Raw genomic sequence first — 23,865 nt, 5'->3', positions numbered from 1 at the left:
TCACGGTCAGGGTGGCTAGGATCTGGAACCAACTTCCAAGGGAAGTGGTGCTGGCTCCTACCCTGGGGGGCTTTAAGAGGAGGCTTGATGTCTACCTGGCTGGAGTCATTTGAGCCCTGTTTTTCTCCTGCCCAGGCAGGGGGTCGGACTTGAAAATCTACAAGGTCCCTCCCGACCCGACTTCTGTGATTCTATGATACAACCATCACTCAATTTATTTGCTGATCATATGTCTTCAGAAAGGTCTGCATCAAGTAACGTGAGAAGTGACAGTTAATTTGAATATGTGTGTGCATGCACATGTGTGTGTATGTGTATATACACACATTTATACACATACACACATACAGCATGTATACCAGGTAGGCTGGTACATGGCATAAACTGTGCAGAAGGTTGTCTTTTCACTAATATTGGGAGCTTGAATTTTTTGCGTAAATCACATTTATTTAGGAAAGCTTTTTATGGGCATACTGAATGGAAGTTTAAGCCCACAATTTGGACTTCTGTGTACAAAATAAGACAAAAAAGAGTTTACAAAATGTGTTGATGATGATGCTTCCACTGATGTATAATGTTTTAATGTAATGACAGCTGGTCTTTCTTTCCTTTGGGTTTACACATTCTCCTGTAGTGCTCACAACCCCAAACCCTCCTGTCACCAGACTACTGGTTCACACACAAAAGCAAAGCCAAACTCCAGCATTCCCAGCCAGCCAGCATGTCAGGACATACAGGCACTCTCAGTGGTGAAAAGCAGTGGAGGCTTCTGCAATTTGTGGTTTTAGCCCTGTAAGAGCTTCACCAAGCCACGGGGTGAGGATGCTGTGTGTGAAGACAATGCAGTTGTCTTAGCTCATAAAAGCATAACGCCTACAGCTCCCACCCCATGAGACCCCTACCTTCTGGGAGAACTCACGCTGGGAGGGGAGGGAGCGCTCTTCCCCAGGAGGGAACTAGGTTGTTTTGCCAGTGTTACCGCAGCTGTTGACTGTGGCCAGACCAGGAAATCTGGGTGCTTGGTGTGGTCCGTTGGGGTGGGGGTCCCCATGTAGTGGAGTGGGGCTTAACTGGTGCATGGAGTCTGGTGCAGGCTGTGTGCGTGGGAGAAGCAATGTTCGTCTGTGTCATTTCTTGGAGATGTTTTGTGAAGGCAACTGAACTAGGGCCGTACACCTTCAAAGGAAGCAACAGAGCTAGGAAACCCAGCCCTGTTTGATGTGAACAGTTTCATCTAACCCAACACCGCTTGGGAGACATCACACCATGTCCTCCACAGCCAGGTATCAAGTGTACCTTGGCCCTTTTCAGCTGGTTACATTTCTCATATAGGTAATGAGCACAGGCTCCGCTTGGGTTGGTTTAATGATGACCTGAAAAGCCTCGTTTAGACTCAAGGACATTTGAGCTGATTTCAGCTTTCATTTGGTCTTTGGTGACCATGCATGAGAGAGTCCCAACACAAAAGCTTGTGTAAAATAAACGTGGCAGGAAGAGAGGCAGTGCTGCGAGCTGGAGCTCCCGGCCACCCTGGCCATTCCCTGCTGTATGCAGGTCCATCCCTTCAGGGTGTCACCTGGAGGTTTCCAAGAAGCTCTCCAGCTGCTGCCCTGTACCCGGCAGTGCCAGTGACAGGAGTGCTTGCTCTAAGATTTAGCTCCAGGAATGGTTCACAGACCTAGGAGAGTCTGCCAAGCCTCCAGGAGTGTCCACCACTGTAAACTGGGCAGTGTGAGTGTATGCCCTACCTCAAGGGGTTAGCCATGAGTTAATAGGGGTGGATGTTAGCATGCACCCATAATTAGAGAGGAAAGCTTCCTCATCTTTTCATATGAGTACTTCTACTAGTAGATACTGTGCCGTCACCGTTACCATACCCTGTCCTGGAGGAGAAAGCCCTTGTATGCATTTCTACTGCAGCAAGCATTAATAGCAGTAAGTAGACCCAGAGACATGGTTGCAAACGTCCACCACAGACAGAGATGTCAGTGTACAGGTACTAGCTCCCAGCTGGATGTGACCCAGCGTTTAGCTTTGGCAGGTGCTACACCACTTTTTCCTCCCCTGTCAGTGTTGCCGTTCTTCTCAAGTTTGCCTTTACTTTAATAAACTCTGGTGCATGCTCTTCGTGCTTCTCTTCCTCTTTCTCCAGCTGAAAACAAGAGAGCAGCAAATGTTATCTGTGCATGGTGGGGATGCAGGAGAGCACAAGCGCACTGCACTGGCTGCGCTGCGGTGTGCTGCACCCTTACTTACAGTCCTCAGACTCTGGCTCCTACTCCCATCTCTTTCATTCCAGCAGCACATGAATTACTTCATTTTCAGGTGCAACCAGGGTATCTGGCCACAGGCAGTGTCGGCGTCATACATGCAGGGACTGCGTTTGCAAATCTGGGCATTAACTTCCCAACCCTTGTATCAACAACCAAATCTCCCAAGTGTGACCCAGCCTCCAAAACAAGTGCACTCTCCCACAAGGGTTAAGGTCAGGGTAAAAGCAAGACTTATGCAGCTCTGAGACCTTTGGAAGACAGGTCATCTTCCTCCTACCACAGAAGTGTTGTTTGATGAAGAAGACTGGTTCATGTCCTTGCCTGCTAACTGGTGCAATGGTTTAATTAAAGAATTATTGGCAGTGGCATGGGTGTGAAGATGAAACCCAGCAGAAGGAAAAATCCTCTTAATTAAGCTACCAGGGCTGAGAACATTGAGTTCAAAGCTTTGTTCTTCAGCTGTTTATTTTATTAACTGCCTTTATGCCGGTGTGGAATTGGGATGTCAGCTCCTACCACGGCTTGGCCAGTGACCACAGCCCCTGTTGTCCCTGGCCTACCATGGTCCCCACTCCCCTACTGTCCCTTGCATGGGGTATGGGCTTCCCTTTGACAACTGCAAAGCTTCAGCATTAACCACCCCCAAATCCCTCCTGCAAACCTGCCTTTGCCAGCGGCGAAGTGGCTGGTATGCTGAGACCCAGCCTCATCACACTGCCTGACAGCGTCTTGTCCCCTTGCCCTCCCAGTCTGTGGGCCTGCCTCTCGCTTGTCAGCCCTGTTTCCTCTCCTGTTCTGCTCCTCTGTCTTGTCTGGTTTGGTGCGAGGGCTATCGCCCCCAGACCCCCCTTGGCACTCTGGTAATGCAAGTGCCTCGTAAGAGTGAATGTTGCTGTGGCTGCCTCAGGGCTTGTTTCAGTTGTTTCAGCTGCAGTTCATACCGGCACCAATGGGCCACTCTCACCCCGGGACTGTCACTGATGCAACGCCATTCCCGAAATGTGCCAGTTGTGTCTGTGGGGGTAGTGGCAAATAGGGGAGGAGGACAGAGAAATGGAAACTCTTCCTTGCATCACTTTGACTAGGGTTGGGGGGAGGGATCTGGAGAGTGAGGCTCTTGAGCCAGCTCCTGGACCAGGGGGGCAGAGAATGGGGGTTTGTGGGTGGCTAGGCTGGGCCTGACCCTTTCCTTTCGTCCATCGTGGCTGAAGGCAGGCACAGGGGAGCATATGCCTGGTCTCGGGGGATGCCCATAGCACCCTCGGTGCCCTGTGCTCAGCTGCACAGCACCACCGCTGTGGTTCTTACTCCATTTGATTCACGGGCAGCAGAAACGTTGCCAGTGCTTGCCTGCTCCTAAAGCACCTTCCAGCTTGTCCAGACCTCGGGTGGGGCATTTACTATACGTTACTTGGAGGGATTTGAAATTCAGTGGCTACCTTATCCAGCCTCTGCTGCCGTTTCAAGAGCTCTTGTTCAAACGGAGACTTCAGTTTCTTTGCCTCCTCTTCCTCCTTTCTCTGCCTTATCAGCTGATTTCGCCGTCGGTGCTCGAGTACTCGCTGTAGCTCTGGCTTGCTCTCTACTCCTAGGCCTCTGTGAACAAAACACAGAGCACGTCAGAGCTGGAGCCGTGTCTGCTTGCAGCAGGAGTCCCAGCCCCCTGTGGCACGCTGCCCAGAGACATGGAGTTCGGGCTTGTTGGACAAAATGACAGGGCTCTTCTCCTGCAAGTGACTGTGTCTGTCAGTTAAACAGGCACTGCTGTTTAGCCTTGCAGTACGTCTGAAATCCTGAGGTTTGTTCAAAGCAGGGGTGTTTTGTTACCTGATGGGAGAACAGGAAACTAATTGTGTCAGGAGCCTTCACCTGCATGGCAGCCCGTTTCAGGCGCCGTGCCTGGCATGGGCGTGAGAGAAGGGCTGACGGCAGATCAGGTTCTGGGATGTTCACAATCCAGCCTCAGACCCAGGCTTGCCCCGTGCCCCTAATCTTCTTCCTGATGTGTCACCCACAGCCCTGGGGTGCTGGATAGCAGTTATTGTGCTCTGATTCTTCCTCTGCAGAGGAATATGTATTGCACACAAATCTACCTGACACGTGTACTGAGATTTGCAGTCAAGCATGCAGGAGGGCCATGTTACTTTTAATTGACACCTGGTCCTTCAGGTCATCATGGCCCTAATTCTTCCCTTGCTCTCTTCTTTGCTGTATTGCTCAGGAGTCCTTTGTAATTTGTTTAAATTCTCCTTGACAGCAGCTGTCACAGCTTGACTTCTGGCAGTCCTGTGACCCCTGTGACAGCTTTTTGGCTGATCAGTCTTTATTCCCATGCCCTTTAGTCTCCCTGCTTGCTTCTGCTCTCCTTTTGAAGAGGTAATTCATCTCATCAGATCTGAAACCTTTGCCTACATGTTCTTTGTCCTTGGCACACAAGTTCCAGAGCGTTTTTGAGAGCATTAAAAGATGCCTCTGCACTCAGGTCCCGGAGCACGTCTACCCTCCGGCTTCACTAGCTAAGAGAGCATTTGATACAGCGCCATTTGGAAGACTATCAGTTGATGTGGAAATCAGTAAAAGAATTGTAGGGTAGGTAAGGAGCCGCCCAAGAGTGACACACCAATGGGTGGGGTTGTGTTGTGTTGCAAGGGATTGGATCGAGCTGGGGTTGAGTTCCAGAAGGACTACTCTTGTGGCCAGCCTTATTTAATATTGCCATTAATGGGACAAAAAGCAGGAGTTTGCTAATGGAATTTGTCTTGGGCACAAGGCTGGGAGAATCGTCAGTGCAGGGAAGGACCAGCACGTCGTACGGAAGGAACCGCCTGACTTGGAGGGTCAGGGTACGAGATGTATGTACTAGCAATGGGATTCCATTTGCTAGCACCAAGTGCACAGTCAGACACTCAGGTTGCTTGAAATCAATGGAATTTAGGAAATGAAAAACCTCTGATACTCTTTTGGCCCCTCGTGGCCTTCACGTGGTGATTTTCATTAGGGTTGCTCCAAAGCAGAAGCAACTCAAGTGTTCGGGTGCACAGCTTCCGCACCAAAGTGACAAGTGCTCTGGGAATATCTCACCTCCATGGGCAATTATGGGAGGTAAATAGTATCTAGCTATGGCACCAGTTGGGCCAATAAGGGAGGGGTTTTCCCGGTGAGGCAGCGTGTTTGAAGGACTCTGTTTAATGCATCCTCCCATCACCCTTGTTTCTGCTTTGGCTTTAGTGCGTTGGCACCAGGGGCTCCATGGTATGGTCTACACCAGGAAGATTCGAATGCTACGCAGAGGCCTTCCTCTTGGTAGTCAAGGCTGCTCACTACTGTTGACTTGGAGAAAGCGAGTCTGCCTGGGCTTGGGTCTCAGGCAGGAAGCGTAAGGGAAATAGAAGCTATTTCCCTTTGGGTTTGGGTTTCTGAGTATTATTTGATTTGCCTTCTGTACTGAGAAGCTTTGTTCAGGATCTAAGTCTGGCTGTGCCAAGCGCTCCTTTGAGCTGCTTCCTTCTCCTGCTCCAAGGGGAATACGCAGAGCAAGCTGCATTATAAGCTTTGTGTAACTCTCTCTCTATCCTCCACCCTTCTCTTCAGACAGGAGGTAGGATGTGGTTGGGACACGCAGGATATTGGCAACCTGCTATCTCAAAGACACATATTAACTCTCTGGGCTTTTGAGCCTTCAAGGCTGTGGCTGAAACGGGTTTGGTATAACTGAAGCAGGAGATACCAGGAGAGAGTATTAAAGATGACTGAGTCTGATGGAGCTTTTGTGAGCAAAGGCTGGGCTGGATAAATCCGGCTTCGATTGCTTCCCAGTTTTAAGACAAAACAACTCCAGGGTAAGGGCATATTACAACAACCCAGCAACAACAGACCAGTGCAGGGATTCTTGTTTGCAGGAGCATTTGCTCTCCATATTTTTTTTAAGACAAATGTCTGGTGCTGCTGCTGGGTGCTGGTGCACACAGCTACAGGTCTAACCCCAGGTGCCCTGGGCTCCCCTGGGTGGGAAGCGGGTGTGTGTCGGGGTAGAGGCGGTGGTGATGGTAACGGTTGTGTTGCGATGACATCTAGCGAATTATGTGGGAATAACACGAGGCAGGGCTCTGGCACCGCCGCTCAGCTCAGCAAAGGGCACTCACTCCCTGCTCTGTTCCTCAGACTGCATCCACCACCCGTCTCCATCCCCTCGTCACCGTGACATGCTCCAGTGTGGCACCTGTATGACCCCTCTGGTCTCAGCAGTGTCAAACTGCTCTAACCCAGTGGGATACGTGGACAGACCAATACTAGGCGAACCTGGAACCAAGAGCACTTATGCTTTTATAGGAAACAGGAGTCAGCGTGGAGACCGTCCGCTGTCAGTAAGCAGGCTACAACCCCCTGGCCCTCTGCCAGCATCTGTACCCAGGCCTGCATCCCCAGGCCCTCTTTAAGGGGGGGAGGAGGTTGGATATCAGGGTGTTACCTGGTCAGAGCCTGTTGTACCAGGGAGCAAGAGAAGAGACTGCAAGGCATCTCTTTACTTGGGGATCTGCTTCTGCAGCCTCCCCTGCCTTTGTGGGGAAGTGGTGTGACTGCTGGGTCACTGAACAGGAGGCCCAGGCCTTTCAGGCCTTGCTCTGTGATCCCAAATGAAAGGGCAGTTCACATCTGAGGTGCATGACACCCAAGCAGAGGGAGAGGGGTCTGTCCAGAGCACCCAAGGGGTGCCACGGCAAAGTACAACGTCTCTCGTCCCACTTGGCACGCACAGATCTGAAGGAGCATTTGGGGGTGCTCTCACCTTTTGTGGTTCATAAGCAGCTCTCTGTGGAGCTCCTGGTGGCTTTTTGAGGCTTTTACAGGATTTAGGAGCTTCTTTGGTTTGATAAGGCCAGGGTTTCCATCGATGTAGTCTGGGTGCGCCATGATATTCCCAACCTCTGGCCGCTCCCTCTGGATTTCTGAATACATAGAGGCTGGAAGAGAATAGAGGTAACTGCATGAGGAGTCCCACTGCTGATGGGACCAAAGCGAGTGTGAGTTCACAGCCTGACCTCCTGGCCCTGCCCCAAGAGCTTGAGGTCTCAGGGAGCATCCCTGTGTGTGCAGGTGTGCACGCACGCATGTATGCCTGCCTGTGTCCACTCAGAAATGGTCAGGGGGTACAAGATTCCCTCGTTGTGCAACTCTGCCACAGATTAATCACTATGCTTGCAGTGGGTGCAGTCACTGGCTCCACCACTTACTTCCCACTGTAACTTCAGGCAGCTCACTTCAGTGTAACATCCTGTAAGACTAAAATAGACCTCAGTAAAAATGAACCCCCCAGCTTGGGATCCAGTAGTTCTGTTCTGGCGAACTCACAGCTGGGGCAGCGGTCCCTAAGGCCAGCATGTCCAGGCATCCCCAGGATGGTAGGACCTGAGGAGCAGGCTTGAAGAAAGGCTCCTTATGAAACAGTTTCATGATGTCAGGCTGGTCTCGTTCTTGAGACCCATCCCTGCGCCTCTCGCAGTATCAGAATTCATGCCTGTAACATGTCAGATGTAATTACAGCAGTCGTAACCTGCCGTCACAGCAGAATCATTTCTACACGCTAAGGTGTCAGAACAAACGGCAGCCGTATTGTAACGGACAGCACTTTACATATCCAATTGGCCATCTGCCTGCTGATGTCCTCCAAGATCTGGTGACTCTGTTAGTTTAAAAAACCTGTAGAGAACAAGGGCGTAGCATCAGCTGTAGGGTGTGGCACCTGCACTGCACTGTGGCTTTAAGTATGTGGTCCAGCTGAGCTGGCAAATCTGTGCCAGGGTGAAACCCGATCGGGGAATTCAAGCAGCCTGGAAGAGCAGTTTGCTCCTGTGCAAACACAGAAACTGGAAGCGTTTCCTAATCCGTGCATACAGTCCCAGGGACAAGGTATGTGTAGCAATCTAGCCATGAGTCTCTCTCTTTCGTGGCTTTGGAGAGCATGGAGCGAAGGCATGTGGGTCTGTGCACCAGCAAGGCAAACTTGCGCTGTTCTGTAACATCATTGTTCTCTACGTTTTGGCTAGCTCACGTGTATTTAAAGAACAAAGCCCATTTGAAAAGGAAATCATGAAATACAGAGAAGAAGGCAGGGGAGGGTTATTCATAGATTCATACATGTTTAGGTCGGAAGGGACCTCAGTAGATCACCGAGTCCGACCCCCTGCCCATCCCTTCATGGGCTGGGAGTGTTTAATGAACTTAAAATGGATTGGGATCAAATAAAGCTGTCTAAGAAAAAAATGCTGAAGAAAATGAGTTGGTACAGAGCAGCTTCTCTTGAATGTTAATGGGAGCGGTGTCCGGTGCTCTGGGAATGAAAGGAAACGCATCAGAACCTGTCACATCAGTGTAATCGGGGCAGAGAGCTCAGGACACGTAGACACCACTTGGATATGTGAATTTCTGCACCAAATTATTTTCCACTGCAATTTTATATCCTTGCTGGTAGCAAGGGAAGGTGACTGTGTTTAGCTGTTTGGTGACAAATGTCTGGTTGATTCATGTACTTACAGAGCCAGATTTTCAGCTGGCAAAATCAGCAGAGCTGCAGTGTGCTCAAGAGACAGGCACTGGTTGAAAAACAGCCAAGGGTTAGAATATGCAAGGGGATTTTGGTCAAAATGCTTTTTACCTGATGGAAACACTGGCTTTACAGGCAGTGATGTGTCATTTGCCACCAATGCGGAATAGTTTTGTTTGTCTTTGGCTTTTTCCTCTGGGCTTCTTTTTCAATCCTCCCTCCTAGCCCAGGTTCTTGGCCCTGCCACAGGGCAATGCAACCGAATGCAAGTAGCGAGCGTGAAAGTAAAATAATACCATAGGCCAGAACCCTTTAGGAACCAGATCCCGTTAAGAGAACAGATCCCCAGATCCCTTTAAGAAGAGCCAGGGGCAGGCTCAGTTAAACTGAGCCCAATTTAAACCACGCTGGGTTTTGATTCTGGTTTAGCAATGCCGACATATGTCAGCAGGGAGTCTGGGGCATCAGCAAAGCCTGTTCTGATTTCCAGCAGCAGCTCTTGGCATCATGTGCTTTCCCCTGGCTGCTGGTGGTCCGGGAGGGAGCCAGCCCCTTCTGGGAGCTGGGTCTGGATCATCCTGATGCCCTCCACCCCCGGTATACAGTCCTAGAGGTATGCGGCTGGCAGGGACCTGCAGAGTCGCATCTAGTCCAACCTCTGCCTGAGGCAGGATCAGCCCTGTCCAAATCAGCATCTAAACCCCACATAAGACTGCCCTCAGCCCTGACACAACACAGACCTCACACCTGACCCTGCCACAGGTAAAGCAGGGGAGCCACAGCAGCCAACATCCTGCTTATATCAGATGTTGTCAATATTTGTTCAAGAGGTCCTGGTTAAAGAGCCATGCTGCCCGCTGCAAAGGAAGGCAGTCTGACCACGGGGGAAAATTCCTGCCTGACCCCAAATATAGGGCCTGACCTCAGGTGGAGGGGTAGAAACCTCCGCCTTTGCTCCCAGCAGAAGAATCGGCACACCCCAGTTGAAGTCCACAAGCCTTAGATGTAACCAACAGACACCCAGTGCCTCTGGGGAGGCTTAAAAACACCCTGAAACATATAGCAGGAAAAGGCAGAGGTGGGAGCAACCATCAAAGCCCAGAAGCCTGTGAAATACCTGTGGTAGAAAATAGGCATTGCTCCACCTCGATCATCCCTGCCAAGTGCCTGTCCAATTTGTACTTGAACAGCTTCCCTAGGCGCCTATTCCTGCTCTCGCAGTGAAGAAGTGTTTCCGGGTATTCAATCTAAACTTACTTGGCTGCAACTTTAAGCCGCTGGTCCACGTTTGGCTCTTGTCTCTGAACCCAGGACAAATGCACCAAGTAGATTAGGAACAAGGGGTGGCTGTGAGAGTGTGGGGATGGGGACTGAGATGCAGTGGGGCCCTGCAAAGGACAGACTCATGTTCTGGCCAGTAACTGTGGCAGATGTACAGACACTTCCTAGGACTGAGTCATTAAGACAGGGAGGTACCTGTAGAAAGCAGGTGGCCTCTAGTGTGGTTTCTATTGAGTCAGACCTGGCTGGGGATGCACAGATGTCATGAAGCTGCTGGCTGATATTGCAGCACGAACACCTGGGTTTCTGGTGGGGTCTCTGTAGGTCTGCCAGCTACCAGTAAGACCTGAGCAGAGACCTGCCCTTTGGCGAAGAGAAATGTGAGTGTCAAGCCATCTTGAACTGCATGGCTAACACAGTTGCTTTAAGCCTCCAGCAGCCCTTTGTCAAGCACAGGGCAAGGTGTAATTAGCACTGGGTTGAGTATAGAAAGAAAAATGAGGTGTGGCTCCGGATTACACAGGGATTAAGAGCAGGTATTCTTTCCTCTACGTGTTACCAGGCCCAGGCCCTCCCCCTACAACAGCGAAAATGCTTCTGCTGGGGTGGATCTCTGGTTCAGGACTTGATGTCATTCATTTCAAGGAGTGTAAAGACTCAGCAGCGTTGGGCCATTTCTTGGGGCCATTCTCTGTTGGGCACTTGTAGCCTGCTGCCCACTGTTGCACGATTTGGCCATCTGTCACCAAGCACATCTCTGTCCTGTCATAGACCACTGAAGGGCATTCATCGTGTTTTATTCCAAGATCTGTAACTGTGCCTGAATGCGTTCTCTGCAGCCCTGGGAAAGATTGCATGGGGTTTGAAAAGCTGCTGTTTGGGGACTGATACCTTAAAACCCTACTCACTGACACTCAGCGGTGTGCTCCATGTCAAGCTGCTTTCCCTGCCCTTGTTCCTAGTGGTCTGCGGATCCCAAGGGAAACTACATTTCAAGGTAAATTTTCCCTACAAATAACACAAGAGTGCTCATACTCGATGCCCAGACCAAGGCTGCATATACCAGAGTTTATTTGCTTAGGACTAAGCACTCAGCAGCATTCCCACCTCTGTGCACCATTATGAAATGAGTCCATGGTCACACTTGGTTTCCTACGTAACCTCCCCAAAGCCGCTTGGCAGGTTACGGACTAGGTAGCCCCAGAGACCAGCTGGCCTCTCCTGCAGACAACTGGCCCTACAAGTCCTGCGGGGCAGCCATCGTCTCTCCTGTGGACAAGCAGAGAGTGGAAGGTTTCCGCGACGGCCCTCTTGGAAGCAGGGCAGCAATTTAAAAACAACTGGCAGAACGTGAAAGAAAATCGCTCTCCTGGAGAGGCTGGAAAGAATGACAGCAAAGGGCAAGGGGAATGACGTGGACCCAGAACAGCGAGCCTGACAGCTGAATTTCCAGCCCTTTTCTTCCCCTCCTAGCCTCTCCCTGCTCAGTAAGAGCTGCCACTTGTAGATCGGAGGCACGGGGACAACGTGCAGCTTGCGCAGCTCTTTGGAAGGGCTCAGCCTTTGTGACAAGTCTGAGAAGTCTCACGCTGGACAGTCCCCTCTGATGGGTGCTCGCTGAACCGGGTTCCTCTGGAAAAAGAAACACAGCCCTTAGCTGAGATACCTCCCAGGTGGATCTGCCTGGAGCCCTGGAATAGCTGGTCAAGCAGTCCATGCATAGACCTGAGTAAGAGGAGCCCACGAGCCTGGCGCTGGGGTTTCAGCAGCAGAGGAGCAGAGGTTTCACACGTGACATCAGGCCTGCTCTGTGCCTGGTCCAGCCCATCGTGACTGTCGTTCTAGATTTCTCCAGATGGTATATTTTTAAATTAGAAATGGGCCAAGATCAAACCCTCCCATCCAACTCCGTGGGGTACTGTGACGTGGAAATAAAAGGCGACTCAGATCTCCGCCACCACCGAGGGAGGTGCTGCAGCCACCAGCCTGTGCGAGCTTCTGCCTATTTTTGGACCAGGTTTTCGGCTGCAGTCAATCAGGGAAGCCTCACCAGCAGCAGAGCTGTGCGGTGCCAGGTAGCATTATCAGGTACCTCCAGAGCTAGAAGCAGTGTAGCCACGTGAGTACAGTCTGTGCCCAGGCTAATCAGTCCTGCACTGTGCTGTGCAGACAGGAGCCTTTAAGTGAGCCCGCAGTGCTCCAGCTAGGCGTGCCATTCTTTTGTTATGTGCCTGCGGTTATACTGTGTGCCCAGAGTCTTTGCCAATTGAGCCAGGGGGAATCAAAGGGAAATGCAAACCTCCTGGCTTCCTCAAGACCTCAGACTGGAAGGGCCGTGAGGAGTAGCAGGGGCCAGGCCCCTTCCCTTTCACAGAACAGGCTGAGGACACATAGGATGAGAGGAAAGGGGAGCTCACCTTGAGAAATATTTACCAAGCCAATCTTTAGCTCCAAACACTGAGGGCAAAATTCTCTTCTCAGAGCCCCGTGGCCTGTCCTGCTGCCTGACCTCTGCAGCCCTTGCTGCACGGCACCTACGTGAAGGGAATCTTTCCCCAAATTGTGCATTTTGGGCCACTAAAATCCTTGACAAGCAGAGCAGGTAGGTCACTTGGTCACCTGGAGCAGGCATGCTAGCCAGCTAGGTACATTTTAAGTCAATATTTACCCTCAAAGCTGTAAAAAGGAAAGAGTTCCTATAGCAACTTCTTGCTTCACCTAGTAGTTGTGCCATACCCAGCTTGCAGGACACCTTGACCAAGAAAAATCAAGTGACTGTTACCGTGTCTCCTGTTGCACAAAGGGGACGTTTTCCTCCAGAAGCAGTGCCTATATCTGGCATAGACAGCAGGCTGTAGGATCATGAACACCCATTCTGGGTCTAGTTTTTGATGGGCTGCAGCAGCAGGAGTGACACATTTATACTTCCATTTCTCCTAATCTATGTGTGCCCCCTGGCCCGAACCAGAGCCTCTCGTCTGAGCCCTGCGAAGCACAGGCCCGTTTTCAACAAGTGCCTTAATGGTCTAGAAGTGCCAAGCCCGTGCTGCTTTTGCCCACCTTCTCCTGATCCCTGCCTGGCTCTTGCATGGGACTAAGCGTTCCCAAGACCCTGCAGTCAGCTCCATTGCAAATGTGCACGCTGTGCGCATCTTTGCTGTGGGTGGCCTGGTTTCATCTGCTGAAGGAGATGGTGACCCCTTTGCTCTTCAGTCCCAGTGATGTTAGGGCAGCAGTAGCCATTTTGGGAAGGGCAGAAATCAAAAGAGGGAAATTTTGAAATTAGCAATTTGTGAGACTTGTGACAGGACTGGGGGGACCGGACATACACTCCACAGAATTTATTTGGCGTTCATCTGTTTGTCACCATCTGGTTTGAATGCTCTGGACATCCGGCGTGTCTTGGATAAGCAGTTAGCTTGATGCACGGTGCCATGACCGCGCGTCCCCACGCGTGTTGGAGAGCGTGCGTGGTGCCCTGCAGACGCTGTTGGCGAAGCGGCCCTGTTGCCTTGTTTACAGGCAGTGTGCAGGCCAGAAAGCTGTAGGAACGTGAAGGGGATTAGCATCCCCGGTAAAAGGAAGTGACGGTAAATGGGCAAAGGGTAGGGATGCAGTACTGGGTTACAGCTGATTTTTTTTTTTTTTTAAGGGACAAGGGGCTGAGGAAAAGAGAAATCTGGAGCCATGTGGCTGATGAAGCTTCTGGAAGCCTCACAGTCACCCAATAATCAACTAACGCCCCCGGGTTTTCTCTGTTCTCTCGTGTCAAATGGATAACTGCCAGCCTACACCAGAAGGCCTTGTTACTAGTGCATATATTTATGATTGTGCACCTTCTGCTGCCATATTACATTTGATCCCACTTCTATTATTTGAGTCCTCGAGGTCATACAGTCCTTTGTGAAGGATATTCTGACCCTCCTCTGTACTGATGATACCTCCAATTTTGTATCATCGGCAGACTTCATTAGGATGCTCCTCCTTTGTGTGCCAAGGCCATTAATGAAAGTGCTAACTCAGACTGATTCCAAGAATGATCCTTAATGACCTGCACTAATAAATCTTTCTCCAGCCCAACAGTTTTTCTTTTAGCGCAACCTGCTGCCAACTCCCATTTAGCCAGAGCCTTGTCCAGCTTACAGTTCTTGGTTCTCTGGTTAATTTAATAATTTAAGATGCCTTTCTGAAGCACAGATTGATTAAGTATTTCTGCATTCTCTTATCTAAAAATACCAATTATCTCATCGAAAGACTATCTCAGGAAAACCTGCCAAGATTTATCTTTGGTAAACCTGTGCTGCATTTTGTCATGCTTTCCATTTAATTCTATGTCTTTAATTAAATCTGCCCTTTAAAGTTTGGTCTAAAGCCTTGCATACTACCGAGGTCAGGCTTGTGGGTCTCTAGATGCTTGGATGGATTTTCCCCTTTCATCATTAGAGACACTACATTTGCTATTCTCCAGTCCGATGACATCACTTCTACTTTGATAGATTTATTAAACATCCTTCTGCTAGGCTCATGATTTACTGTGCCAGTTCTTTCTGTATTCTGGGAGGGGGATTAACTGGCCCCTCCAGTGCAAGTGCATTGAAGTCTTGCACTTTGGCTATGGCAATGTCCATGTCTGTATGCACATCCTCATTAGCCAACCTGCCTTTGTCTCCATTGTCTCTATTGCTCTCCGTATTGAAAACCCAGGAGAAATGTGTATTTTGTTTTTGGCCATCCAGGTTACCTTTCAATGCTATCCCCCCCCTCGCTGCATAGCAGTCCCATATCTCCTTTTCTTGTTTTCATTTCAGTTTTCTGGCTGAAGCATCTTTTGCTTCTTGTTTAACTTTCCTGTGCAAGACCTGAGTCATCGTGACTTTTGGCAGTTCTCTGTTTATCCCTTCACTTTCTAACCTCCAAGATGTTGCTTTCTTTGCTTTCAGTCCCTTTTCCCTCATCACCCTTCTGCTTACTCCAGTCTCCTTTTGGAGGTGGGTATTCTTCTGTCTGGGAGTGGAGACCTCCCCTGAGCTTGGGTGTAGACTCGAGACAGACAGTTCTTGCACCTGGGGCTGACAGAAACTCCAGGCTTTCACATTCAGGTTTCCAAGCCCTTCATTCCAGGTCACTTGATTAAATGTAAGATGTCTGGAAGGTGGGCCTATGATTATGATTATATCAGGGCAAATGATGATAATAGGCCAAAGGGCCCAGGCATGGTTAATAGGCTGCACACAGTCCTCAGGCTGCCTTTCCCAGAGGCCCTCTTGCTGCAGCTGCCCTTTAGACATCCTCCCTTGTCTCACCTGGTGTGGAGCTCATGGGCTTTGCTGACTTTGCTAAGAGGGTTGATATATCAGGAACCAGGGGCCTGTTGTTCTGCGGTCTTTCCTCTAACTCAGTGCTAACAGAAAATTTAAAAATGCCAGAAGGCAGAAATATTGGACTGAGGTGGTCCATCTTATTTACACTCAGAACTCAAATCTTTGCGGAACAAAGTCACTTCTTAGAAGTCTAAATTATACATGTTTGATCCTGCCAACTAGTGTATCCTTGATGAATGCACCCTTTTGATATGTGACACCATGAAATATGCCCTTCACAGAAGTGTCTCAGAATATACATATTCACAAAAATGTATGGGGAAGTTCTAATATACCCTTGCAAAACAGCTGCCTTTCAAAATGAATAACTTCAGAACAATGCTTTAACTATAATTTTACAACTAACTTTCTTCAGTGTGGTTTCATAGTTTAATGTTCAGCAAGAGTTGCAAAATCTAAATTTGCAATTCCTAGTTTTAAGGAATGGGGGTCAAGCCACAGGAGACAGGAAGGTTAGTTAATAGTCATAATTATAGGAAATGCTGTTCCTGGCAGAGACTGGCCAGAAAGACAAAAAGTCTTGGCCAAAATACAGAACTTCTGGTGCAGGTTTGTGTGTTCGGGGCTCGCAAAACCACTTCCTGGGGAGAGTGTCCTTACCAGGCACCTGGTCTGAGTGTTCACTGATAACAGAGATGTACATAGCGTTCCCTCTCTCTATATCAAGCGTTCGCTGTCTGGTTAAAAGGAAGAAATCTCATGTCACTACTACCAAATGGAAATGAGCAGCGGTGGATTGCTGAGCTGGGCTAGTCTCCTGTCGATACGTTTTAATGTGCGGTGTGATAACATGCACCTCTTAAATAGCCTGCACCTTTCAACCCACTGTAAAACCACACTGCATCTCAGCGTGGCTCAGCAGAGCTTGCTGCATCTCTGACCCTGTGAAATAATTTGAATTGCATGCATGACACCCCGCTGCAACAGCAGGATTCTTTTCTTTTCCTGAAGCTTGTTGACATCCCACTTGTGTTCTGCACTGAAGCACCAGTTTGTCTGCCAAAGTACAAGTATTAAGGACAACAGATCTCCATGGCAACTCAGACCCTCACCAAAGCTCCAGGGCCCAGCCCAGCTCCTTTCAAAACTCTCAATCAACCCAACTTTGTAGAACAGTCCAACTCCAAAGTGAAAACTGCTGCATCTTGCCAAAATTACACTGAAATACCATCTGTACAGAGCGATCTGTGATACAACCTGGGGGAGGGGGGATGCTTAAAAAAATAAAAGTAGCTTTAATATATATTGAATAATAGATTAGTCAAAGCTGGGAGGGGGATCAGGAAGATATTTGAGCTAGGTACAGCGACACAAAGGTCTTGCTGTTATCTTTAGAAAAAAAAACGCACCATTGCAATTAGGAATGGCTGACTTGTCCTTTTCTCGCTGCAAAGGGTCAGCACCACTGCACTTTGTTCATTCGTTTGGCAGCTCGGTCTCCCTGGTTGCCCAGAGGCACAAAGGGTGTTTAACGCGGCCAGGGAGGATGGAGGATTCTGCGCGCTGAAGCGGGATGCTGTGCCCAGTGCCTATAACAGCACCTGTCCTCCACTTTTGAAACTCTGCCTTAAGCTTCATTTGAGGGGGTGGAGGATGAGTTTGAGATGCCTCGGCTAACTCGCCTGAAAGGCTTAGTCTGGCTCAGCTGGTGACCTGAGCAATTGCCCCAGCTGAGCCACCGTTTGTAGCAGCACTGGTGCCCTTGCTAGTGCGCTAGCAGAACGTGTCTGGGCCTGTGTGTATGCACTTGTGCTTTGATCCAGCAAACTGTACACCTAATTTGAACTCTGAAGCCGACGGTGCAGTAAGATCAGTGGAACTGGAGAAGGAAGGGCAGGTTTCAGGAGGGACCCAGTCTAATATGATGCCAGGGGGTCAGGAGTGCACGCTCAGGCAGGCTGCTACCAGACAAACAGGCTTTGCAGCTTGTGAAACTGGCTAAGATCTGCTGCCTCTGCCACCCTGTCTCACCCCCAGTTACTAAAGAAACAGCTGGGGGCTAAGTGCTGGCTCCAGTACTCCCCGAAGGAGGCTAGAGTCAATCATGCATCACCACTCCGACACAGGGGGAAGGTGCGTGTGCCTGTCCGGATGCATTAGCACCTGCTTTTTGCTGCGGGAACACACTGGGTTTGTGTGTGTCGGAATGGGCAGGCGCCCCCTGAGCCTTGCTGGCTCTAAACGTGAATCTGATTTATTTATTTCTTTAAAAAATATATATATATATCAGCAGCCTGCAGTTGGGTTTGTCTAAAAGAGAAGCTGCTGCGCCTCTCCCCCTGCACCTGGTTACCCTCAGTTCACCCAGATGCATCAGTGTTTAGCACTTGCAGCATCCCATAAAAGAACAATACAGCCTCTGTACGGCAGTGCCATGCAACATGGCCTGCTATGGACTACTATTTTAATATCCACATCTTAGAAGTCTCTAAATCAATTGACAGAGCTGCTTTTGGCCCAAGGAGCCATCCAATATCTCAAAAGGTGCACACTAAGCACCAGAAGTCCCATGCATCATTGCATGTCCCATGTTCCTACTTCCATAATGATTCTCAGGGCACTTTAGGTGCTTTGAAGCTTTGCAGCTCTGTTGGAGGAAATCCGTTCTATTTGCAGAAGTTTTAACAGCGTGTTGGCATGGTGAGAGCCAGCCGGTCTGCCAGCGCTTGGCTTCCCAGGGGCCTTGCCAAGCTGACTGACATCTGGCCATTGTGCTAGTTTGCAGGTGTCTCAGATCAGTGCCTTTTGGAGCCGATCCAAAGACTATTTGAAGTCAGTGGGAGCATTTCCATTGACTTAAATGGATTTCAAATTATAGGTGTTTTCCTCTCTAGTATAATGAGACCTGAAGGTATGCAGAGCCTACAAACACTGTTAAGGTATAGGCTCTATTTTTAAGTTTGAATGTCATGGCTTTACAAAAGAAGCCTGATATTAGGTGCCTTTCTTGAGATGTTGCTTGGAAGAGGTAAGAATGGCAACGCATAGGTGCCTGCTGTTTCATACAGACACTGGGAAGGTGCAGTAACAAATCAGTAGGAGGCTTTTGTTTTGCTTTTAGCCTGATGTTTTGCTGGGGAGTTTTGAATGCTTTCCTATGCATTTGGCGCTTCTCAGATCCCTGCTTGAGTCTTAGGTAAGATTTTCAACCCTTTTATAAGGGTGCCCACGTACCTGTGTGTAAAGGTCAGAATGCAGCATGGCTGAAATGCACAGTGACTCTGGTATAATTTGAGGCTGTCAGGAGGTGATGGAGATTTGTTCTGCCTTTTGCTTTAGCACTGCAAACGAAGCACTAATCTGGCCAGTCCTTGCCGCCTTGCATTTCCCACAGCAAGGCCCACAGAGAAGATCCTGAGCTAGTGCAAACTAATAGTGCTACGGAAGGCGCTGGGGCTGGAACAGCTATAGACCTGCCTGGTATGTTGAGAGCTCAGAAAAAAATAAGGTTAGATCCTAACTGGAGAAACGTAGTCTGTGCGCTGAAGCTATGTTAACCTGATATCAGAAAGCAATAAAGCAGTGGTATAAAACGTCCTAGTGTCTTCCCAGCTTTGGGCCGTGCTGCTACAATTCTCTGACGGGGAGGACGGTCTGTCTCGTAGGAGTTTAGCAAGAATCTCGCTTGCAAGTGAGAAGCACTCGGAGTTGGGAGGTGCTCCTCTCCTCTGGAGTTCTCCAAAAGGCAGGAAACAAACCATTCTGGAAAGCTGTTTGCATCCCTTTCCCTGTCAGTAGATTCTGTCAAGAAGCCCGGTGCAAAGCTGTCTGGTTTGTACGGACAGAAGGGAGCAGAGTCTGGAGTCGGCATGACGTCTGAGGTGCAGTGGTGGGGCTTTGCAGGCAGACACTTTCTAAGGGTCTCAGTCCACAGTGTGTGACACAAAGCAGTCACAGAGTGTCATTAACAGGCCACTTCTGGGACAGAAGGCCAGTCAGACTCTCGGAGGCTACATAATGCCTGCAGTGGTGTAATGCTGCTGTGGTCCTGGGCGTCACAGTTGTTACTGCAGCCGCCCGAAGACAGGCAGATGCCAGTTCTCATCACTGTCTCAGATGGCTCCCACCAACACCCCAGTATTATTTCTCTCCAGCCACACTGTCTGCCAAGGAAGCAGGCTTCGGACCTTGCTGTGCACAGAGTTGGCCTCAGTCTTTCCTTGCATGTCATCACGGAGATGTGTTACCTGGCAGCCACTCGCCTCCTTGTCACTCACCCCTACACCAGGTGATTGTATCTCCAAGGAACAATAGTGCAGCCTCCAAAAGGAAGAGCAAGAATCCTTTGTATGCTTTTAATCTATAGCGTTAAATAATTCACCAAGCCTAATTCTGGCATTTATAATGTAATAGGGCCAATGTAACCTGATGTGAACACCCTGGGAAATGCTTCCTGAACAATCAGGTCTCTAAGGTTGAGCTGCAAATGTGCACATGGCAGGTTCCCACAGCCTTGGTCAGGACTGAAATTCTGGAGCAGAGGGAAGAACCAAGGGAACGTGTCAGGAAGAGAAGGCAAAGCCAGTGTTACTGGAAATGGAAACGGCTCTCAGGGATTAGCAGCTTTTGTGGGAAGCCTCCAGCCGCAGGTCACGTCTGGCCCTTTCCCAAGTTCAGCCATATCCGGAACTTGACCCTCTAGCAGTCCTCTCTGCCTTTGCTGGGGGGTCCTTCAGCACTGACCCTCCCCGGGTTTTAAATAATGCCCGTTGTTTTGAGCCTGTAGAGAGATGACAGCCAGCCCAAGACAGTGTGCGCTCTGCACCCATCTACATGCCATGTTTTAATCTGGGCGTAGAAGCAACTCTTCCCTGCAAATTTATTGAAACCATCTTCTCGTAGCAGTTTCATGGGAATTTCTCAAGGGGTGGTCCACAAAACAGAGAATTTTTCACCTTGAGTCAGAGGAGAAGAAAACACCCTTTTTTGATGCCCACTGTTGGTAAAAGGAAGCAAGAAAATCAGGATATCGGTATCTAGCCGTGTATTCGACCAGAGCCTGAGAGATGTCTGCCTTTATGATGAAGACATCTGCACTGGGTTAGGAACGGCACATCCTGCACCTGTGCAGGGGGTCGGAGAAATGGCCTGTGTACTCCCTTCCAATTCTGTGATTTTTAGGAGATCAAATAGCTTATTTCCAGGTAGGCCACTCAGCAGCTTTTAGGTGGTGCATCTTCTTGTGCCCACTAGTGGGTCACATTAATCTGCTGTGGAAGCCAGAGGCGTCCTGTCCTGCCTATAAGCCCGTAGCCCCTCCTGTCCCCTGAGCTCTACCAGCTTTGATCTGTAAAACCTGCGTAGAGGGGCGACTTGACCCAGTACGTCAAAAAGTAATTGTGCAAGATGTAAACTACCCACTGATGCCATCTAGATGCTGGTGGTACTCCCATTCACCTGTCTGTTCCCAGTGCTTCCTATCTTTCCTGGACAAATGTGAGGACAGGGACAGATTTCCCGTCCCCTGGACACTCAATTATTCCACTGCTTGGGGAAACTCCACTGGAGCTAACAAGTTCCTTCCGATGAACATAGGAGCCTCTCCCAAACTGCAGTTATTGCTACTTTCAGAAAGGCAGGCCACTGGACCTGGGACTTCACCAGCTGTGCTCAGTGGCACATTTTCACAGGAAACAAACACTGACTGATTTTTCCACAAACGAAACAATCTTTATTTAAAATTCCTACCTCTCCTATTGCACATCAGCTAAGCCTGAAGCCTCTTACAAAGTTAAGCCTGCAGCAACATCCCTTCTGTTGTGGAAGCAGGTGAAATCCCGCGTATTAATTAACAATTTCGTTCAAAACTTCTCCGATTGTGATAGTTAAATAAACATGATGGCCTTGGATCCCGCCTGCTATTAACAATTAACAAGGTGTATCAGTTGGATGCCTTTCAGACTTGTCAAACGCTGCGCAAAGAGAAGCACGCCATAGTATTTTATGATAGCAGCCAAAACAATATTGTGACTGCAGCGTTCCGAATAATTTTGTCCGGGCTGTACAGGACTCCTCCCTCTAAGGTATTGCTAAGGACTACCAGTGCAACGGCTGATTTATTTTGCTAAGAAGTGACAGATGCCTACCGATCATTTACTGCTCATAAATCATCACTTGTTTGCTCTGCTTTAACAGAGGTATGCTGAAAGAGATCCAGTCACCAGTGACTGCTTTAAGGTAGCCCAGATATATTTAAGAGAGAAGAGAGTAAGTTCCCAGGAGTTAAACAGGGCTAGCACTATTTTCTTCACTAGCACGTATCTTCTGTCCAGAGGGGAATTGCGTACAGTGTACAGGGGCCTGGGGAACCATTTAGAAAGGCAGAAACAAAGGAGTTAAAGCCACTGAGCTACAGCAGGATTAACGGGAAGAGACGTCTCAAAAGCATAACTTGGAACTGGCTGTAAAATAGTCCCAGGGTAAATGCATGCGTGGTGCAGCGTCTGCCCAGGAGAGAGGCACTCAGAAGCGCTCCATCTGCTTTCGGAGGAAAGCACTGGGCAAGCACGCAGAAACCCAAAGGGAAGTTTCCTGTCGCTCAGATTTTGGTGGCTGCCCTGGAAATTTCCCGGGAAGGCTTTACGAGAGACACCTGTGCTTACCTGATTTGACCAGCATTGCTCTGTACAGTCCGGTAGCTCCAGGTGGTACCCTCACCTGGTCCTCCACTCTCTGAGACATGGGGCTGAGATCTTGGGGCTTCCCAGTATGGCTTGGGCTGAATGAGCTGCTCCTGTCAGTGCTGTGCAAGCCTAAGTGTGCATGACTTTTGGCTGGGTACTGCTAAGCTCTCTCACTTCTGTAAGATCTTTTCAGAGGGAGCGAGAATAAACAGCCACGTGACCTGAGCTGCTGTATAGTTGCTGCCCTCCCCTGCTGACAAGCACATTCTGCTCTAACAAAACCGTTCCGCTTGGATCTGTGCTAGTGTGTTACGGGGGTGTGAGGGGAGCAGCCCGTGCCTCCGGGGGGGGCAGTATTAACACCTTTGCAAGAGTCTGGTGCCCAGACAGTGAGCTTCCTGGGCAGTACTGCATGCAGAGCTTACCCCCCCACCCCACATTAATTGCTCAGCTCTGGGATGCTTTTCCCCCTTGAGCAAGCAGCAGCCCAGCGTGAAGGAATGAGCTGATCCTTCTCATCTGATAAAACAGCTTCCCATGTGCCAAGCGCCGGGAACAGCAGCTTGGGCAAGAACATTCACAGCGACTCCCACACCGCGAGCAGCCGCGCTGAGCTGACGGAGGTGTCCGAATTGCTGTCTGGGTTGCAGCAAGCTCCCAAATGTGCGTTGAGCAGACCTCCTTAGCCAGGTGGGGTGGCTGTGGGGGCCTTGGTAGAAGCCATTGTGGCTGAGCACCTAGAATCAGGACTGCTGTGCTGTTGTGAGCCGTGATACTGTGTTGATGGAGGCAGCATCTTTTCCAGCCCAGTTACTATCCACAAAGCTAATAGTGCACTGGCGTACAGGCACCAGAGCTGGCCCTGGGGGTGGCATCCTGGGACCTTTGACCCCCAGCTCTCTAAAGGATTGCTCCCTGAGCTGTGAGAAAGCAGGAGCTCAGCTCTGAGGGGCCCTGCCACCCTTGCCAGCATAATTCACAGCCAGAAAGGCTGTGGGCTCATCCATGGGGAAAGGGGCTGGGGTAGCAGCAGGAAGGGATGAGTCAATAGGGATGTGCGGGTACAGGAAAAGAGAGGGAGGGGACAGGAGCATCGGTGTCACATGAGCACAGACAGCAAGGCTCCTCGGGTGAGAAAGCAAGGGTGTCTTGGAGGCTGACTCGAGGACTGTGGTCTGTTGGTGTTGCTGGATTTGGTGGAGGCCACAGCCCTGCCCTGTGCTGCTGCCCCCACCATGCCCTTGCCCTGCAGCTACTGCCCAGGCTTCACCCCTCTCTCGCTCTTCCTCTCTGGGTGTAGCGCTTGCCCTGACCTCATCCCTCAGCATTATGCTTCTGAGGCCAGATAGTCCCCAAGCCTTGCTGCATCATTTGCCACCTGGAAAAAATGGTGGGGGATCCATGGAGGGCTTCCCTGCTGGGGTGGCTGCGTCAGGGGCTGTCTTGGCAGTGTGGGAGCTGAATGCAGCTTGCATGTGGATCTCCAGCTTGCTGCAATTGTGGCGTAATAACCGCAAGGCTGAAGTGTTGCAGCCTGCTCTGTAGGGGTCGGGCCAGAGGGCCACGCTGCGGAGGAGTCCCCGGGTCCCTCCTCCTCCAGGGGCGGTGGGGAGCTCGGCCAGCCTATTCCAGGTGGAGGCGCGTGCTGGCCTCTTCACCCACTCACCTGCATTGGCTGGTGCAGGGTGGGGCCCATGACACCAGGTCCTCAAATTGCTCGTGCTCTCTCCCGGGGCTAGTCCCCATGCAAGACGGAGGCCTCCCTG

The 23,865-nt window shown here is 50.0% G+C and overlaps 1 protein-coding gene across 1 annotated transcript; it reads right to left on the bottom strand.

The window, feature by feature from the left end:
- Positions 1-307: 307 nt before the first annotated feature.
- FAM107A (family with sequence similarity 107 member A) lies at positions 308-22,307 on the bottom strand. Its single transcript, XM_019536749.1, has 4 exons — positions 22,079-22,307; positions 7,060-7,234; positions 3,713-3,869; positions 308-2,152 (listed from the first exon to the last, which is right to left on the bottom strand). Exons 1-4 carry the CDS (start codon positions 22,155-22,157, stop codon positions 2,045-2,047), a joined length of 519 nt encoding a protein of 172 aa, XP_019392294.1. The 5' UTR covers positions 22,158-22,307; the 3' UTR covers positions 308-2,044.
- Positions 22,308-23,865: the final 1,558 nt, after the last annotated feature.

This window comes from Crocodylus porosus, unplaced genomic scaffold (genome assembly GCF_001723895.1).
Source record: "Crocodylus porosus isolate Cpor-Errol unplaced genomic scaffold, CroPor_comp1, whole genome shotgun sequence".
Classification (NCBI taxonomy): domain Eukaryota; kingdom Metazoa; phylum Chordata; order Crocodylia; family Crocodylidae; genus Crocodylus; species Crocodylus porosus.
The sequence above is the reverse complement of the archived record's forward strand: the minus strand, read 5'-3'. Positions and strand labels throughout refer to the sequence as shown.